At 41.7% G+C, this 17,945-nt stretch overlaps 1 protein-coding gene across 1 annotated transcript in view; it reads right to left on the minus strand.

Annotated features, from left to right (window-relative positions):
• Nucleotides 1–17,945, minus strand: part of LOC110523598 (astrotactin-2-like) — a 418,825-nt gene that overhangs the window by 156,771 nt on the left and 244,109 nt on the right. Inside the window, exons 12-13 of the mRNA XM_036977273.2 lie at nt 4,148–4,314; nt 3,230–3,418 (exon numbers count right to left, since the gene is read on the minus strand). Coding sequence (XP_036833168.2) covers nt 3,230–3,418; nt 4,148–4,314 — 356 coding nt within the window. The remainder of the gene's footprint in view (nt 1–3,229; nt 3,419–4,147; nt 4,315–17,945) is intronic.

The following is a 17,945-nucleotide window of genomic DNA, read 5'->3' on the forward strand; positions in this document are numbered from 1 at the left end:
GGGAGAGAGGGGGGAGTGTGGTGTGGATACCTGTACCAGACAGTGGGAGACAGGCCAGGGCTGATGGTGAATAGATTGCCAGGTGGAATCCAAGCAGCAGTATCACACCCACTTGGGGGAAGCTTTTTTTCTTCGGGAGGCAGATTCCAGCTAGCTAGCTAACGTAGCTAGCAAGTCTCTGTCCACCATTTTTTTCCCACATGGAAAAGGAGGTCGTTGCTTGACAATCACCGGCTGACGAAATTTCATGACCGGCACAGCCCTAGCTACAGTGCATTCAGAAGGTATTCACACCCCTTGACTTTTTCCACAGTTTGTTGTGCTACTAAGTGCGATTAAAATTGATTTAATTGTCCGTTTTTGTCAAAGATCTACACAAAATACTAATGTCAAAGTGGAAGAGAAATTTGAAGAAAAATGTACGACAAATAAGACACTAATATATTTTGATCATATATTTTTGAGTCAATACGTGTTAGAATCACCTTTTCCACACCTGGATTGTGCAACATTTGCCCATTATTCTTAAAACATTCTTCAAGCTCTGTCAAATTGGTTGTTGATAATTGCTAGACAACCATTTCACATCTTGCCATAAATTTTCAAGCAGATTTAAGTTAAAACTGTAACTTGGCCACTCAGGAATGTTCACTGTCTTATTGGTAAGCAACTCCAGTGTATGTTTGTCCTTGTGTTTTCAGTTACTGTCCTGCTGAAAGACTAATTCATCTCTCAGTGTCTGCTGGAAAGCAGACTGAATCAGCTTTTCCTCTAGAATTTTGGCTGTGCTTAGCTCCATTCTGGAAATGTTTTATCCTGAAAAACTCCCCAGTCCTTAACTATTACAAGCATACCCATAACATGATGCGGCCACCACTATGCTTGAAAATATGGAGAGTGCTACTCACTTAACACTTTGTATTCAGGACAAAAGGTTAATTGCTTTGCCACATTTTTTACAGTGTTACTTTAGTGCCTTGTTGCAAACACCATGCACAGGCTTTCTTTTTTCACTCTGTCAATTAGATTAGCATTGTGGAGTAACATTGTGGAGTTGACCCATCCTCAGTGTTCTCCTATCACAACCTGCTCATTATGAGCAGCATAAAATCTAGCAGGGAAAATGAAAACCAATGAATATAGCGGTTCTCAGGCAGGCTAGAGGCACAATATTGTTACTGTTGCATCACACTGGATGACCACCAGTGACTTATTGCAACTTTCTATATTGCAGTTTTAAAGATGAAACCAATTGCCACTGTCTGCCCCACGGCTGTTGTTATTGTTTTGGTTTTGTTGATGAAGCAGAGGTGGGGAGCATCACACATCACAGGAGGTTGGTCGGGGTGGATGGTTGGGCGTACAGCAACATCAAACATCTAGCCACCCAAAGGTTGTGTGTTCAAATCTCACCACAGACAACTTCAGCATTTTAGCTAATTGGCAACTTTGCAACTACTTGTTAATTTTGAACTACTTTGCAACTGCTAACCCTAACCTTCATACTTTAATTCTAACTCCTAACTTTAAACCTAACCTTTACCCCTAATCCCTAGTCTAGCCACCTAACTAATGTTAGCGTTAGCCACCTAGCTAACGTTAGCCACAAAAAATTGCAATTCATAACATATCATACTAAATTGAGACAGATTTACATTTACTACACCTGAGTCTAGGTTACAGCAACAGTTTCACCATTAAGAATTACAGCTTTAAAGGGAAAAATAACATATTGACAGACATTTATTATGACAAAACATATTTATCCAAGGGTTAATTGGGATGAAAAGAACAGTGTGTCAGAACTTTTCAACACCTGCATACTGATACATGCAACAAACAATAGCTTCTGGACATAATTATTAATTATGGACTTTCACACCTCAGCTTTGCTTTGCTATTGTGACATTTGAATAATAACTTATTATATCATACAATAACAGCCACCGTAGTTTACCCTTTTGAGTTAGTTTGTTATGAAATGAATGAGTCCGCTTGATCACAGTCATTCAGAACAAAAAAGATCTGACATTTGTCAATGGTGACTCTCTCCTCTGCTTGGACAAATACAGTCATACACACAATATTTATAGAGTGGGAGAAAGCTGTTCAGACTGTGTGGGTTATCCGATGATCATAATTGGAAGAGATGAGAGCAGCCATATAATCCATAGAACAATTCAGTCAGATCGATGAGAGTCAGGAGAAGCAGATTGGGTTGACCTGATGGCGGAAACAAATCTTCTGGACTGCTTAGACTAGCATTATCATCCCTGTTATCATCCCTGTTATTATCACTGGACAGCGCTCATCAACAGTGCTTGATTGAAAGGCACTTTCTTGGCTTGTAAGTGTGTGTATATGTGTGTGTGCCCGCACGTGTGTGTGCGAGCAACAGTGTGTGCATGTGCATCTGTATGTGTGCATGTTGGTGTGTGTGTGCCTCAGACCGGCAGACAGTCCCTGCCTCGTTGTCTTTGATTATGGCAGCGTCCCCTGCAGCTAACATTTGTCTTTGCTATCAGCCAGACACTGGGGCTTTGAGAGGGCTGACAGTGCTGTCTGTCTCAACACTCATCCTCTAATGGAGAAACTTCAGCGCTGTGCTGTGCTGTGTTAGACCTGCAAATAGGATTGTCCACCGTGTAGATATCTCACTCACCAGTACTGATAAAAGAAAACACTGCTTTTACTCATGTTGACACTTATCCTGAAATTCCTCTCTGGAATACATCCTGTGAATTCGAACCGCCAAGATCTCATTGGGATTCTTATTGTGTAGTGGGACTGATGAGAACGAATGTCCCAATGCTCCAACTTGGATGCATTGTTTTTGGTAGTTTATATGCTGACTTCAACCATACAAAAGAGGACAAAACTTACATAAAGGGTCCATAGAGTCACTTAACCAACAAAAAAGTCTGGGCACCAGCCTGTTTCTGCTTTAGCCTAATTCGTTATCTCTGTCATGCCACCCTGTCTAAAAACCCAGTGGTGTAAAGTACAGGTCGAAATAGTCAAAGCAACATGCCACCAAGAGTCAGCCCAATACCACTACAGGTGCCACAACATTTTTGGGAAAGCTCCTACCACCTAGCTGTATCCCAAAAGCGACAAGCCAAAGCCAGATGTCACAAAGTGATATGGCTTGGATAACATCCCCTGTGAAGGTACCACAGGTACACAACAGTAATAAGGATGACATATTCTCCTTTGGGGGAGAACTTACCGGAAGGTCATCTGGAAGACCTGTCCCAGGTTGACTTGCTGGCTCTTGTTGTTGTAGCCGTGCAGCATCTCCCCAAACAGGGTGTCATTGAAACGAATGTCCTGCCTCTGGCACTTTGGCCCCTCACAGTTCTCTGTCTGGAGGAGACAAGAGCGACCGTCTGCCCCCAGCTTGTACTCCTGCACACACCTGGGTTGGGGAGGGGGGTTTATGTGTAACAAGCACATCATGCAGAGGCAGAGACATTAGTATTATGGACTTACTAACGCACACACACAATATCCTCATTTCCCAGTAGAGAACGTGTACCGAGCTCAAAGAACTAATAGATTGCAGAAGTATGTATTGTTAGCTGTCTAATATTTCAAATGAAAGTGTGTAAGCACATCAAACATTTAATCCCAGACTTGTCTGCGTTAAAGGAAAACTGTGGTTGGATTTGCACATTCAGCATTGTCTACTTCAGAAATGGCTGTGAACCACAAAGCACACATTTAATACTAATGAAACCAACATAGACACACTGGCAGACTTGTGAAGTAGCCTACAGTAGAATTCCATATCAACGTTCTATACTGTAGAACATTCATAAACTGCCAATTAAGAGGTGAACATGAGAATCAATCTCACAGTTGACATGTATAAATGAGGATCACTCTCACAGTTGTTTCTAACAGTATTTTTTGCCCATCCATTTTGGTGAAAGGCTATAGCTGTCTTTCTACCATCTTAGAGTTCAATAGCAGCTGATTTAGACAACCTATTGCAAAGAGCTGCTCTTATGCTCTATTTGTGTTATCAACAATGGCCTAATTCTCACCCACAGAACATATTGTTGGACCCAGGTTGCCCAGGAAAGAAGACATTAAAGGGGCTTCTTCCCTGATGCTGTATTTTTCCTGCCACTGGCTGACTCACCCACAGAACATGAGGATGTTGCTGGAGCTGGGGTTGTCTAGTAGGGGCACCAGCTGTTGAAGACACAGCTGCTCACAGCCCCCATTGAAGCCGTCCGTGCAGTCCGTGCCCTTTGAGTAGTCATAGCAACCCGAGCCATCCTTCATCGGCCGCAGCCCGTCAGGACACTGGAGAGGCAAGAGAGATGCACAGGAGAGGGAGAGAAACAGAGAGCGAGAGAGAGAGAGAGGGAGGGAGAGAGAGGGGTCAACATACACTGTATAAATAAAAGTATGTGAACACCCCTTCAAATTAGTGGATTTGGCTATTTCAGCAACACCCTTTGCTGACTGGTGTATAAAATTGAGGACAGAGCCGTGCAATCTCCATAATCAAACATTGACAGTAGAATGGCCTTACTGAAGAGCTCAGTGACTTTCAACGTGGCACCGTCATAGGATGCCACCTTTCCAACAAGTCAGTTCATCACATTTCTGCCCTGCTAAAGCTGCCCTGGTCAAATGTAAGTGCTGTTATTGTGAAGTGGAAATGTCTAGAAGCAACAACGGATCAGTCGCAAAGTGGTAGTCAACACAAGCTCACAGAACGGGACCCCAAGTGCTGAAGCACGTAGCGTGTAAAAATTGTCTGTCCTGGGTTGCAATACTCACTCCTGAGTTCCAAACTGCCTCTGGAAGCAACGCCAGCACAATATCTGCTCATTGGTAGCTTCATGAAATGGGTTTCCATGGCTGAGCAGCCAGACACAAGCCTAAGATCTCCATGAGCAATGCCAAGCATCGGCTGGAATGGTGTAAAGCTCGCCACCATTGGACTCTGGGGCAGTGGAAATGTGTTCTCTGCGGTGATGAATCACGCTTCACCATCTGGCAGTCTGACGGACAAATCTGGGTTTGGCGGATGCCAGATAAATTCTACCTGCCCCAATGAATAGTGCCAACTGTAAAGTTTGGTGGAGAAGGACTAATGTTCTGGCGCTGTTTTTCATGGTTCGGGCCCCTTAGTTCCAGTGAAGGGAAATCTTAACGCCTGCACAGAGCCATGACCTCAACCCCATCAAACACCTTTGGGATCAATTGGAATGCCGACTGCGAGCCAGGCCTAATCGCCCAACATCAGTGCCCGACCTCACTAATGCTCATGGCTGAATGTAAGCAAGTCCCTGCAGAAATGCTCCAGCATCTATTGGAAAGCCTTCCCAGAAGAGTGGGGGCTATTGTAGCAGCAGAGAAGGGATCAACTGCATATTAATGTCCATGATTTTGGAATGAGATGTTCGACGAGCAGGTGTCCACATACTTTTGGTCATGTAGTGTATCTATTCAGATCAGGACCCAGCAATTACTAGGAGACAGACAGCGAGATGGTCTGCTTTAATTAACAAAAATGAGGAAAGTGATGAAGAACTCCATCTCCCAGGGTTCCCCTCAAGAGTCAGTGGGGATTTGATGAAGTGTTGATTGGCTAATCAGGGAAAGCAATCAGAACAGAGCTCTCCAAATTAATTTCAACCACATGGATAAACTGCAAGTCAATTATAGAGACTCTCACTTGGATAAGGAATATTACATAAAGCACAAGTATGCAGCATAAGTGCATACAGCACTTCAAAATACCATTAAAATCAGCAAACGGTAGTACTTAGATGTAATCCCCCCAAATTGGCCTGATAAAAAGTGACTTATTTAAAATGACTTGAGGCCTATATGGTGTGTGTTTACTCCAGATTAGTGGAGTGATTTGAAAGCTCTGCTGGAGCAGAGTTTAGGGAGTTAGTGCTGTGATAACCTGACAGTGCTGCTATCACGCAGCGGTACTACCAGACAGTCTCTGACATTTTAGTAATTAGATGACTGCACAATCCAACTGCTGACAAGCTTTCGGAAGTAGGTTTGTCCTAAATGTAGCAGTCATTTCCTGCATGTTTTAACCCGCCGCCAATTGCACCTGTTTAGTGTAGGCCTACATTCATGGTGTGATTACACAACAAAAAGGGACAGAACAATAGGTTGTCTGCTATCTTATGTGATTTTGACACCATCCTTTTATGTAATCCAAAACCAAATCTGATGCAATACCTACTGTACACAATCACAAATAAAAACCCTTTTCAAATCTTAAAAAACACACTGAATATGCATGGACATTTGTATTAGTGCATGCAAACACCGCAAATACCTCTTATTTGACGAAAATCTAAACAACCCAGTAACATCTCTGCTCTGCAATTGTAGTGGCGGCTGTTATTGTTGTTGGGGCATATCTGGGGTTTATCTTATTTGGATGATGGGCAGCCATAATAACAGCAGAGTGATGTTGATGTCAAACATAATTCCAGCTGACAGATAATTTGATCCTGATGGATGGCTAGATGTCTGGGAGGCCAGAGTGGAGTGTCACCCCTGGGAATTGTGGGACAGCATTCAGAGTGTGACATCACCCTTTCACTGACATCTCATGGCTGCTAAGTGGCGGAAAGACTGAACGTGTGAGGAGATACCATAGGCCTAGGCTATATGGCCAGTTCTGATAAAAAGAGGCATTTTACATATTGTATGGTTTTAGTATAGAGCAGTGTAGAGTTTAATATAGAGCCTTAAAATGGCATGGTATCTCATTGAAATTGGTCAATTTCAGGGAGTGAGATATTTTTAAACTACCTATTTCAGGAAGTGTGCTTAATCTTTCTCAAAGCCCCTTTTATGTCGAAAGCCTTGTGATGATTGCTCACAGCTATCTGCAATAAGGCCATGCTAAAGAGACATTTAGTGTCGCAGTATAACTGTATTGCAGATAGAGTAGCTATGGTGTGTTCCTGTGATAAGAAGACTATAGACTGATAAGATCCAAGGCTGATAAACACATCCTCAGGGTTTGTTGGAAAAGTGCACTGAATCCTGGTGTGCTAGGGTTCATTCTGTATCAGGCTATGGCTAACATTAACCCTGTGACATCACACACACACATACCACAGTCCAATGCAGCTAAACCAATCAATACTGTACTGCTCCCATGGGTGTCTGTCATCCACAGTATCATTCTGGATCTTGACTGTTAGAACTTGTCGTTATGGCGTCTATACAGTAATATATTGCTCATAACATCATGCAGGCTCCTTCATCTTCTTATTGGCACATGGGTCTGATCAGAATCTATCATTTCCATGCCACCAGGATCTTATTGCTACTCACTAAGATCTAACAGCACCTCAACTTCACTACATGTTCTATAGGGATATAATCAGACCTTATCTTATCAGAGTTCCGTCCATAACATTCCTATGGAGGATTACACGCACCAGTGCACTGCTGCTCAGCTAATCGATACTGGGTCTCATCTGTGACTCCCGTGTACTGTATGGCGATGCAGAGTGGAGAAGGGGGGGGGGGGGGGACAAGAAATGAAGGACTCAGATGGTGTAGAAAGAGATGGAGGAGGAGAGGGAGTGTGAGGAGGAGGAGAAGTGTGGGAGGGGAGGATAGAAGAGGGTAGAGGGAGAGCTGACTCACTCACACTGGAGAGCCTTAGAAGTGCTGTTATACGAGCCTGTAAGGCTGCGATATTGATCAGCGTTGGAGTATGGGCAATAGACATGGTGTCGATGAGGCAGATTAAGAAAACAAATAAAATGAGGCAGTTTAAGAAAACAAATAAAACATGGCAAAACAATTACCCAGTATTCCTAAACGGCAACAGTAAACGCCCAATGGCTGCTCCATAAATAACGGCACAGCGCTATATCCTGATCTATCATGAGTCCAAAGGGGATAAATATGGGAACTTAGAGAACACACACACACGCCTCCGAGGCCCAATACACCACATCACGTGACAGTAAGCCATTCATTTTTTTCTCATCACCTTTCAACACCCCAAGTTTTAATCAGGCTCTGTGCAATTTACTAAGATATTTTTTCTTAATGACTGGGGCCTAGGATGACAGACACATTAAAATGCTTTATTTTTGAAGTTACATCTTAGCACCCGGCATACTCTATGAAGTAATAGTCAGGAAGGTGATAGCTGTCGTTGACCCCCATGTGTCACCGTATACCATATGGTGAGAAAGGAGCTTGGTGGAAACACCAGGGAATTAGCAATGATAGAGCATGATAGAGGAAATACAGGAGAAAACTAGTGGGTTGATAATGAATGGCGATGTACTGAACCAGGTAGAATATACTTTGAGAACAATACAGGACACACGCTTCTTTATTGTAAGGGTATTAACAGGGTAAATCATATTGTCTGATGATAGACATAAAAATGTGTATTTATTTGACATCTTGATCTGATTTGGAGGTGAAAGAGATGTATGGAAATCCATAGGAGAGTGCCAAGAGTGCCAAAAAAACAGAAGACCGACGATCCCCTCAGAGAGACGTGAAGTCTCTTCCAGCTGTTATGTTGTCTATTTTAATTTCTCCAATGCTTCATTTCATAGTGAAATGACACAGCTGTGTTTAGCTAAGGAACGATGTCAACCAAAGGCAGTGATGACTACAGGGATTTAGACTGTACTGTCTTGTTTTGGTATATTTAATCTCTTGGTGTCGTCAGGTTTCTCAAAAACTGCTAAGCCTTTTCCTGGAATGAAATATTATTTGGATTTGTCCACAACTGTCCATGTGTAATGCCAGATGGTCAAGTAGCAATGCCACACACACACACACACACACAAACACACACACACACGGGCGCACGCACGCAGAAAGACACGCGTGCAGACACGCGTGCACACACACACCCGCAGAACAGTGGACTATAGGACAAGAAGGGAGAAATTGTGGCTGGAGCTCAATTCAATAAAGGATGCTTTGTTATTCTCCCTCCATCTTCATCGAGTCCCAACAGATAGGAGATAATATCAGGGTTCTAAGTACAATAATGTTGCTCCCGCATTCATTAAACTATTAGAGGGGAATGAAATTGAAACAGCAATCTTTCGCAGGATATCTAACCCAGCACTGCTCTGCCAGTTGGGAATAAAGTCACTGGATTTAATACTTTTTCTATCGCTTTAATGTGCAGTCGGGCTGTGACTGAGCCAAATTGAATTGCTTCTCTTTTTTTTTTACCCTGACACGATATTATCAGTGAACACATAAAACACAGCCCAGCAGGGGATGAAAGATCTGCCTTGACTCCTTGATTATACTGTGATTATGATATCAAACAAAAGCACTGATTCAATTGTCATTCCCACTGCGTGGCGACCCTTGATTAATCAATGTGTTTACATGCTATTGCGATGCATCCTTTTTTCATTTCAGGGATCAGGGAGGTTAACTGATGTGTGTGGCCTTCCTTTTTCAAAATACAGATATTCAGGATAATAGAAAGTCCTGTGGTGATAATGCAGTATCTTATTTTATTAAAAATAGTTTGAAAATGTGTGTTTTTGGAGGACTCCACTACTAAGCCAAGCAAAATAATAAGCCTTTTGTTATGGCCGATGTAGTCATGACCACTATACAGCACAATGATCGACTCAGACAATACACTTCAACGTGAAAAACTTGAATAAAAGTTTGTCTAAAGCCTTATCCCTGCCCTTTGAGCCCAGGGAGATCCATGACCTGAGTTAATATTAAGGACATCACCCAGAATAAAAAATATGTTTGCCTTGGAGCATGAATTTTGGTGGAATTTGATCAAGACTTGCAGGTTACCAAAAACTCTGGGTCAAAATACTAGTTATTTTTTGTTTCAAACACATTTTGAATCAGGGGCAATGCTATTTTAAGACAGTGCGGGTTTGATTTAATTCCAGCCTCAGTGACATGGAGAGGACTTAATGTAAACACTTCACGCAGACCGTCTCTGTGGTGTGCCATGTGTGTCCCCTAAATAGGGTTCCCCCCGTACTATAAATGACAAGGCTCGATCCCCCCGCTTAACCACCAGTGTGAGCGAAATGAGGTGTGAATTATGAAAAGGCATTTGCAGGAAATCACAACCCATTGAAATGTTGATTAATGAGCAGAGCTGTTCAGTGGGGCAGGAAAAGTTGTGATGTGCATCTTTCCAGAAATGTTTTCCCCCAGACGTCTCTTCAATATCATACTAAGTAGGGGCAACAGAACACAGTTTTTGCTTCTTGCTCAGAACAAATTATTTAATTATTGACCTTCAAAGTGTGCTCCACATTCTAATGGGGTGTTATATAATGGGGAAAGTGCTTAGCAATGCATAACTAGCAAACCAAGACTTATTATTCTATTATTTCTATTATATGATCTATTATTTCCCAAAAATATTTTCAATTTGACAGCCTGAATAAAAGTATAAGATGAGTCTGAAATCAATGATGCATCATTGCCATTCTGCATCCCAAACAACATTCCCAAAGATGTCCCAAAGGGAAAAGTGAACAGAGTGATGTGCTGATAAAATTATGCCATCTGCTCTTCTCTTGACTACACCCATTAAGAAGATGGACACTGTATCTGTAGCTACAATGAATGCAGCAGAACTAACTGAGCCTCTTAGCTTTCGGATGAATAGTTCAGCTGTAACCGTCGAAGATTTACCAACACAACCACAGAGTTGACAGAGTCACGTGAACTTCTCCTGGTCTCCCCAGCAAGACTATTGAGCACATCAAAAGTGTGGAGGTGTGTGCACTTCAGCACAGATCAATGCGTGCTTCCTTGGGGCAAACCATGCCAATTTAAAGGTTAGCTTAGTCTTTGACTGTGTCAGGGTTGGCACTCTACCGACTCACACCCCCAGGCAGGCTAGTTCTCATGCCTGTCTGTCAGAAGGGGAAAAGTCTGCCTTAACTCAGCCTTAAACTGTGACAGAACAGCACTACATTTCCGGAACATTATTCTATGGTGTGTTTGTGCAACATCAGCTAAACATGAAGTGATGGAAATGCAGTTACAGCGATGGTTCCACATACTATTTGTATCTCTCAGATTATCTGTGCATTGAGGGGCAGGACTATTCAATTCACACATATATTTGCAGAACGGTTTTGTGTAGGCCTGCAGTAGAGAACAAGTTGAGTCCCTTGCTCGCTTTACAAGCATATGCTTCCAGTAATCTTCCTATGTACAGCAATTCGAACGAGAACCCACATTTCCCTCGCTTACAAGAAACAAAGGCAAAGACAAAACATGAGCTGTGACTTCAAAACATAGACTTCATGGGAAATATATTTCCATAATGCATTAAATAGGTCTTCTGAGTTTGAGACAGGGTAAGGAAATTAGTCACCTAATGGAATTCAAGCCCAAGCGTGGCAGGCATTGTATGTCTCACTCCTTTCTGACATGGGGTGTTGTAAAGCAGACCTAAAAGAGTCAAAGAGAAAATACCACCACAACTCTGACCGCTGAGGCATGCTGTGCAAGGGAAGTTTTAATCGTTGGCACATATTTGCATTAATCATGTAGGCACAGGCAGGGAGCTTTCGCCACCAGCTTTAATTCAGAATACCAATTAATAGAATACCATTTCCATTTCCTGGAAGTACAAACGAGTGGCGGGGTAACTAACAGCCTCCTAGCTGGAGATTTATGATCCAAAGTCCAGACTCAGGATGGGAGGAAATTGAACAAGATGGCCGTGATACTTTCTATCTTTCCTCCTTCCCTCTCTTTTAGGTTTTGACATCACAGGTTGAACACAGCTCTCCAGGCCTTTGATATAGTTGTATCTGCATTTCAATGAGCTGTGAGGGACAGCATTACTCACATCAATGCTGGCGTCCATCCTCTTTGCAAATCAACACTGTGCTAGGGAGTTTTTGGAAGTCAGTTTGAATGCTGATGGTGGAGGGAAGAGAGAGAGGGAGCAGAGTCTGTGGAAACTTTTAATAAGATTGCCCGCTGGTCCAAACATATGCCCTGGGGCTCCATGTGGGGTAGTTTGGGAAACACAATCTTATTAGTCCTGCTTCATTTATATTTCATTCACAGCGGACTCTGTCTTCACAGACAGACCAGGAAAAATAAACATTTCATTTGGGTCGTTCCACCTCAAAAAGAACAAGAAAGAGGATTTTGACACCCACCATCTCAGATTATTTTTTTTGTATATTGTTAGAAACAGATGAGATTAGCATTCCTGCAACATTATTTTGTAGAAATATAATTTGATCTAAGAGAAATTAAGGTAACTTATTGCCCCCAAATTGGCCATTTTAGTATATAGGATTCACATAATATTCATCTGATTTGTACCACTCTTTCTAAACATGAGTTAGTCCAAATAAATGGTCAACAGCCACCCACACCACCCCACTCCAATCCCACCACAACAACCAGTATATAGAATTAATTCTCTATGTCAGACAAGTAGTATGGATCTCTGGCTCGAAGTATTGTTTCTTCATCCTATGTAATGTATTCTCAGTGAATTTGGTGACGTTTTATTCCCCTGTTCAAATAAATGAAGTTGTTAGGTTTGTGTTCCAGCTTACATCCTGATACTACCAGGTTTGGACCATCTGTCAGTCTGATGGACGAATCTGGGTTTAGTAGATGCAAGGAGAACGCTACCTGCCCCAATGCATAGTGCCAACTGTAAAGTTTGGTGGAGGAGGAATAATGGTCTGGGGCTGTTTTTCATGGTTTAGGTTAAGACCCTTAGTTTGGGCTAGGCCCCTTTGTTCCAGTGAAGGGAAATCTTAAAGCTACAGCATACAATGACATTGTAGACAATTATGTCCTTCTAACTTTGTGGCAACAGTTTGGGGAAGACCCTTCCCTGTTTCAGCATGACAATGCCTCTGTGCACAAAGCGAGGTCCAAACAGAAATGGTTGGTCAAGATCAGTGTGGAAGAACTTGACTGGCCTGCACAGAGCCCCGACGTCAACCCCATCGAATACTTTTGGGATGAATTGGAAAGCCATCTGCAAGCCAGGCCTAATCGCCCAACATCAGTGCCTGACCTCATTAATGATCTTGTGGCTGAAAGCACGGAAGCAAGTTCTCGCAGCAATGTTACAACATCTAGCAGAAAGCCTTCCCAGAAGAGTGAAGGCTGTTATAGCAGCAAAGGGGCGGACCAAGTCCATGTTAATGCCCCTGATTTTGAATTGAGATGTTTGACGAGTAATTTTCAAAAAGCACTTTGATCATTTAGTGTAGGTACCATTGACATGCATTGGATTTGTGCCACAAATGCTACAAAGTTAACATTTGAAACAGTGACCAGGTAAACAAAACCAAAGCATGGGTTGCTATCACACCTTGTCCATAAACTCCTTACAGAGTATGGAAACCAATATGCAATTTTGTAATTTGGGTGAATCCCAAATTCATCCCTATCCCTTTAATATTGAGGGGGTATTCTTAAAAAATGAGCAGGAACATCACTATCTAGTGGTCAGAACCTGGTAATATGGATAAAGGATAGAACTGACGAGTCGTGGTTTTGTCTCACCAGGGGTTATGGTTGGATTTGAGTTTATCGTCGATCGAATGGGCGTTACACCGAGACCTGTATTCTGGAGCGGGATCGATTTGGAGGTGGAGGGTCCGTCATGGTCTGGGGCGGTGTGTCACAGCATCATCGGACTGAGCTTGTTGTCATTGTAGGCAATCTCAACGCTGTGCGTTATAGGGAAGACATCCTCCTCATGTGGTACCCTTCCTGCAGGCTCATCCTGACATGACCCTCCAGCATGACAATGCCACCAGCCATACTGCTCGTTCTGTGCGTGATTTCTTGCAAGACAGGAATGTCAGTGTTCTGCCATGGACAGCGAAGAGCCCGGATCTCAATCCCATTGAGCACTTCTGGGATCTGTTGGATCGGAGGGTGAGGGCTAGGGCCATTCTCCACAGAAATGTCATGGAACTCGCAGGTGCCTTGGTGGAAGAATGGGGTAACATTTCACATCAAGAACTGGCACATCTGGTGCAGTGGCCACACCAGATACTGACTGTTACTTTTGATTTTGACCCCCTCTTTGTTCAGGGACACATTATTCAATTTATGTTAGTGACATATCTGTGGAACTTGTTCAGTTTATTTCTCAGTTGTTGAATCTTGTTATTTTCATACAAATATTTACACAAGTTAAGTTTTCTGAAAATAAACGCAGTTGACAGTGAGAGTACTTTCCTTTTTTGCACAGTTTACTTGTCAGACACTGATACTGATACTTTTGGGGTGGATTTTGCAGGGGTTTGTTACAAATCTGATTTTAGGTTCTATATTTATTGGACATTATATAAATACACTTTTTTTTTAAAGACCAAATTGGGTGCAGTCAATTAGCTCAATTTTTCAGAGATCTAATTATATTTAGACAAAACGATGTTAAAGGAATGCTAATATTTTATGTTTCTAACTGCAGAAACAATTTCAGAACAATCTGAGTGTCACATTCATCGTAATGATGAGACCAAGGCGCAGCATGAGTAGAGTTCCACATCATTTTAATAAACCGACCGACCGACCGAAACGTGCCGCTACTGTTGTGCACTCAGGCAATTAAATGTAGACAAGATCCCACGAATACCAATGGGGAAATGGCTACCTAAATATGACCCCCAATCAGAGACAACGATAAACAGCTGTCTCTGATTGGGAACCATATCAGGCCAACATAGACATACAAAAACCGTAGATGACCCACCCTAGTCACTATCCCGCCCCAACCAACACAGAGAAAAAAACAACGTGACACTGAGATGGTGGGTGTCATGGCTTGCTGAAATGACATGGGATGACCCATTTTTGTAATTTTAATCCTCATCCCTCTATGCTATCAGAGTAGATACCTGCCATGGCAGCACCCTACTGAGGTATGGAGCATGATGATTATATGATGAAAATTAATTATTTATCAAATGCATACATAATCATTCACACACACACATATACACACATGCCTGCCAATATGAAAGCACTCGTACAAGTGCGCACACGCATACACACACAGACACACACACACACACACACACACAAACAGATACACGTTTATTGCATAATAAGGCCCAATCTGGAACGGAAAAAAATACGCGGAAATCGACAAATGAAAAACATATAATTATTGCTGGGGAACACGTGGATTGTATAACTATTCTATTAATTGTTCTATCTAGTGATTGCGTTTGATCACTGGTACCTTGTGTTGGTGCCAACAAAAAGCAGCAACCAAATAGCAGCAACCAAATAGCAGCAACCAAATAGCAGCAACCAAATAGCAGCAACCAAATAGCAGCAACCAAATAGCAGCAACCAAATAGCAGCAACCAAATAGCAGCAACCAAATAGCAGCCTACTTCCTAGAGAGTAGGAGGATAATTAGCTTCCAGCGTGAGCAGCAGCTGAAACGGCCACCGTAACCTTTCAACAAATTGAGTTGTTATTTTTTAATCATCAAAATGACTGCCACCTTTTCAGAGCCTTAAAGGGCATGCTTAGAATCGATTTACAATTGAAGCTCAAACGGTTAGTTATCTTTTAAGGGGACCAATCAGCTTTGTTGGGGATAACAATCGTTAAATTATGTTTAAGATCTGTTGGTAATAAACAAGGATGTATTTGATTCATAATCTAAGACAGACAAGACATTTAATTCCTATTAAGACACAACATGAATCTCTATCAAACTCATTCTGTCCAAACGAAGACAGGAACATATTGAGTAGGACCAAGATGGCTCTGTTATAGAGCAGTTTAATATCAATCCATATATCAGGATGAGGCACAATACAGGAGGCAATGTTCAAGATTATGTGTGAATCGGTTAAGTTATCACTCACTTTGGAGGAATAAACTGCAGTTCTCAAAAACCACTCTCCCAAACAGGAATAAAGAAAAGGCAAACAGTTTGACAACAACATGCTACCTTTTCATGTATAACAATAGCAACCAAGTTGACTCTAACTGATGCTTTAAAAAGTGCACAGGGCCATGAGCAGAGAGGCATTGAGATCACATAGCCAACTTGCCTGAATATGGACTGAATAATTTAATTAACAAGCTAGCAACAAATTAGCGAGGTGGAACAGCGGCCATTCAGCAACGTTCCAAATGAGATCTGAATTATGCAAGGAAATTAATTACAATTTCACATATGGGAACCGGATTCATCCTTATCAACCCAAAGCTAGAACTAGTTTATTGCACCTCAGTCGATAGTCTGTTAATTAATACGCTTTTAGTCTATCGCTTGTTCTCTTTTATTTCATAATATATTTCAAATGTACTGCAGGAATACTTGATAATTATCCTTGGAGTGCAGGGAAATATACACCAGACAAGATTAGCTTTTGCCATTACTCTGATACAGTACATGTTAATTCCTTGAAATTAAGGCATATTGGATTCAATTGGCATGGCGACAGTTTCCCTCATGTCTGCAGTTCGCTTTTGTGTGATAAGAATATAGGCTACACTAAATACACAACTCAAAAAAGTTGAACTGAAACCATGACAAAACATTGGGTTGTGTCATCACACTAAAAGTGCAATGCAATCAAACATGCTGGTTTTTGGACATTTGAGCTATTTCCTCTTTCTGAGGAGTCAGGTTGACACCAGTGTGTTGTGTCATATACAAGGTTGTCGATAAACCATGTGGGTCTTAATGGCAGTCAGTAATCGTATCAAAACAGAACCAGTGATATGTCAAGCCAGTGCTTTGAGGAAATGAAAGCATGTCAATAAATAAAGAGCAAAGAACATTGAAACCTGCGAGGCCTCGATACATGACAGTGCTAATGGTGCATAGCTGCTGTGGGTTTAGTAAACTGAAATACCATAACCACTGGAGAAATACTTAAGGAAACGGTCCCGTGTGGCTCAGTTGGTGAGCAGGGTTGTGCATTTGATTCCCACAGGGGATCAGTATGGAAAAAAGTAGGAAAATGTATCCACTCACTCGCTCTGGATAAGAGTGTCTGCTAAAAAATGTTTACGAATGTAGAAAATCACAATCATTTGTCATCAGACAATATTATGTATACTGAGCACCATTGAAAAACAACTTGATGTATTGTAGACAAAGCACTCAAAGGCTATTGAAGGAACCAAAGCCGGACAGACAGAAATAGAGTTGCACATTGGTAAGTGATTTTTAAGCAAAAGACTGATAACTGTTTGCTTGGCATGAATGTTAATTGCAAATATAAAGAGACCAGGGAAATATTATAATACTGTAACAGGCATTGTTATAATTCTCTTTTAGACACAAAAGTGGCCTGTTGCAGGGTATTTGAATCATTGACAGTAGAAGTAGCAGAAATGTAAAACAATTTAGACAATGGCATAGAGTTCTAGCGTGGTTCATTGTGTTAAATGAAACAGGCTCATCTGATCGCAACGTCCTCTTCTCCTGCCCTTCCACCACTTCCCCTGTTATGGTTATTATTTTGTGTGTCTTCCAAAGCCACCTACTATAGCATTTCCCACCCTGAACCCTTCAAATTGGCCAGTTTCAGAGGTTTATATATCTGCTTCTCATCCACTCTCTCAGTAATAACATCTTAGACAGAGAGGTGGAGTGCACACTTAAAAGGATTCGTTTTCACAAAAAGAGTCAAAATATGATTGCTTTAGCAGAGTACTCATCTCTTTGTAGCAATTTCCTAAGTAATTTGGAGATGACAAGGACTCCCAATGATGTCTTAAAATGTTGTGTTATGGGTTGTTAAAAGTATCTATAAATACAATAACAATATAGTAGAATTAGTCAATAAATGCCTAATGGATTTAAACACTAATTACATAGCTTGATTGAGCACCCATATTGCATCTCACTTTGCTTAGTCACCTACAAAATGTGCTTCCTTCGTTGTCAATCAAAACTATTTTCCTTGACTTTTATT

The sequence above is a fragment of the Oncorhynchus mykiss genome, chromosome 5 (assembly GCF_057628025.1).
Source record: "Oncorhynchus mykiss isolate SJ-2025 chromosome 5, ASM5762802v1, whole genome shotgun sequence".
Taxonomy (NCBI): Eukaryota; Metazoa; Chordata; class Actinopteri; order Salmoniformes; family Salmonidae; genus Oncorhynchus; species Oncorhynchus mykiss.